We start from the raw sequence: 1,102 nt of genomic DNA, 5'->3' as shown, positions 1-1,102 counted from the left end.
CATGAAAAGTGAAAGTTGGCTCAGAGGTACACAGGACAGATGGGTAAGCCTCTTAATACTACATAAGGGCTAAAAGGACAGTGTCACTTTTCCTTGGGAATAGCTCAGATTATAGTGCCGGGAATAGCTCAGATTATAGTGCCCTTGGTGCCCCATGGTCATGATCACCAGTATGAGCCACTGGCAGTCTGAGATTTGTTTTCTCTGCATGATGGGTAATGGGGCAAGCATTAAATATTGTGCGTTAAATAGAGACTGTGACTCTACTGATGACTTAGTGATACATTGTTGCCTTGGCTAGAAGGAAAGGGGCAAGGCCAGTGTAGAAATGATAGCTTTCCAGGGGGTATGAATATGGGGATGAGGGAAGAATGATGGGAAAGGATTCCTGTGTCAATTGTGACCTCATCTCTGGGGCCATTACACAGGATGGGGGCTGCCAAGAGAAACCAATCTTTTAACATGATCCACATTTTGCTGGATTGACAAATTGCCAACTGAAGGGTGGGGGCATGCAGTTCTTTCTTCCAACTTTGATTTTTGCATTTGAGAAATTAAAGGCTTCAGAGCCACTCTGAAACTGATTTCTATTTTCATTCCTTTAGGTGGCATAAGTGGAAATAAACGCAAGCTGATGCTTCAAAAACGGGAAGGTAAATATACCCCAATGGATAAAGGTTGGAATCCTGGTGGCACAGTGGTTAAGAGCTGAGCTGCTAACCAAAAGGTCAGCAGTTCGAATCCACCAACTACTCCTTGGAAATCCCATGGGGCAGTTCTACTCTGTCGTATAGGGTTGCTATGAGTCCGAATGGACTCGATGGCGATGGGTTTGGTTTTTTGGTTTGGATAAAGGTTGCATTCTTAACTGGATTGAAATGAAATGGCCATGTTGAATGGGCTCACTGGAGTCTTGTATTTGGAAAATTGAATGTGTTTACTCCGTAAAAGGTTAGCAGATCACAAGGGCTTATTCTGTGGGTACATGGTGTAGTATTTTATTAGATAAATATTATTGCCAGTGAATGTTTGAAGATTGTTTTTCTGAAAGCTGCCTGTGGAGTGGAAACTAAAAAGAAACAGTGTCACGGCGTTAAATGAA

At 42.6% G+C, this 1,102-nt stretch overlaps 1 protein-coding gene across 1 annotated transcript in view; it reads left to right on the top strand.

The window, feature by feature from the left end:
* ECRG4 (ECRG4 augurin precursor) overlaps window positions 1-1,102 on the top strand; it is a 14,543-nt gene that overhangs the window by 7,293 nt on the left and 6,148 nt on the right. The window contains exon 2 of the mRNA XM_023731920.1: window positions 606-653. Coding sequence (XP_023587688.1) covers window positions 606-653 — 48 coding nt within the window. The remainder of the gene's footprint in view (window positions 1-605; window positions 654-1,102) is intronic.

The sequence above is a fragment of the Trichechus manatus genome, unplaced genomic scaffold, assembly GCF_000243295.1.
Source record: "Trichechus manatus latirostris isolate Lorelei unplaced genomic scaffold, TriManLat1.0 scaffold00004, whole genome shotgun sequence".
NCBI classification, from domain to species: Eukaryota; Metazoa; Chordata; class Mammalia; order Sirenia; family Trichechidae; genus Trichechus; species Trichechus manatus.
Note: the sequence above shows the minus strand (reverse complement) of the source record. Positions and strands in the feature narration are given on the sequence as shown.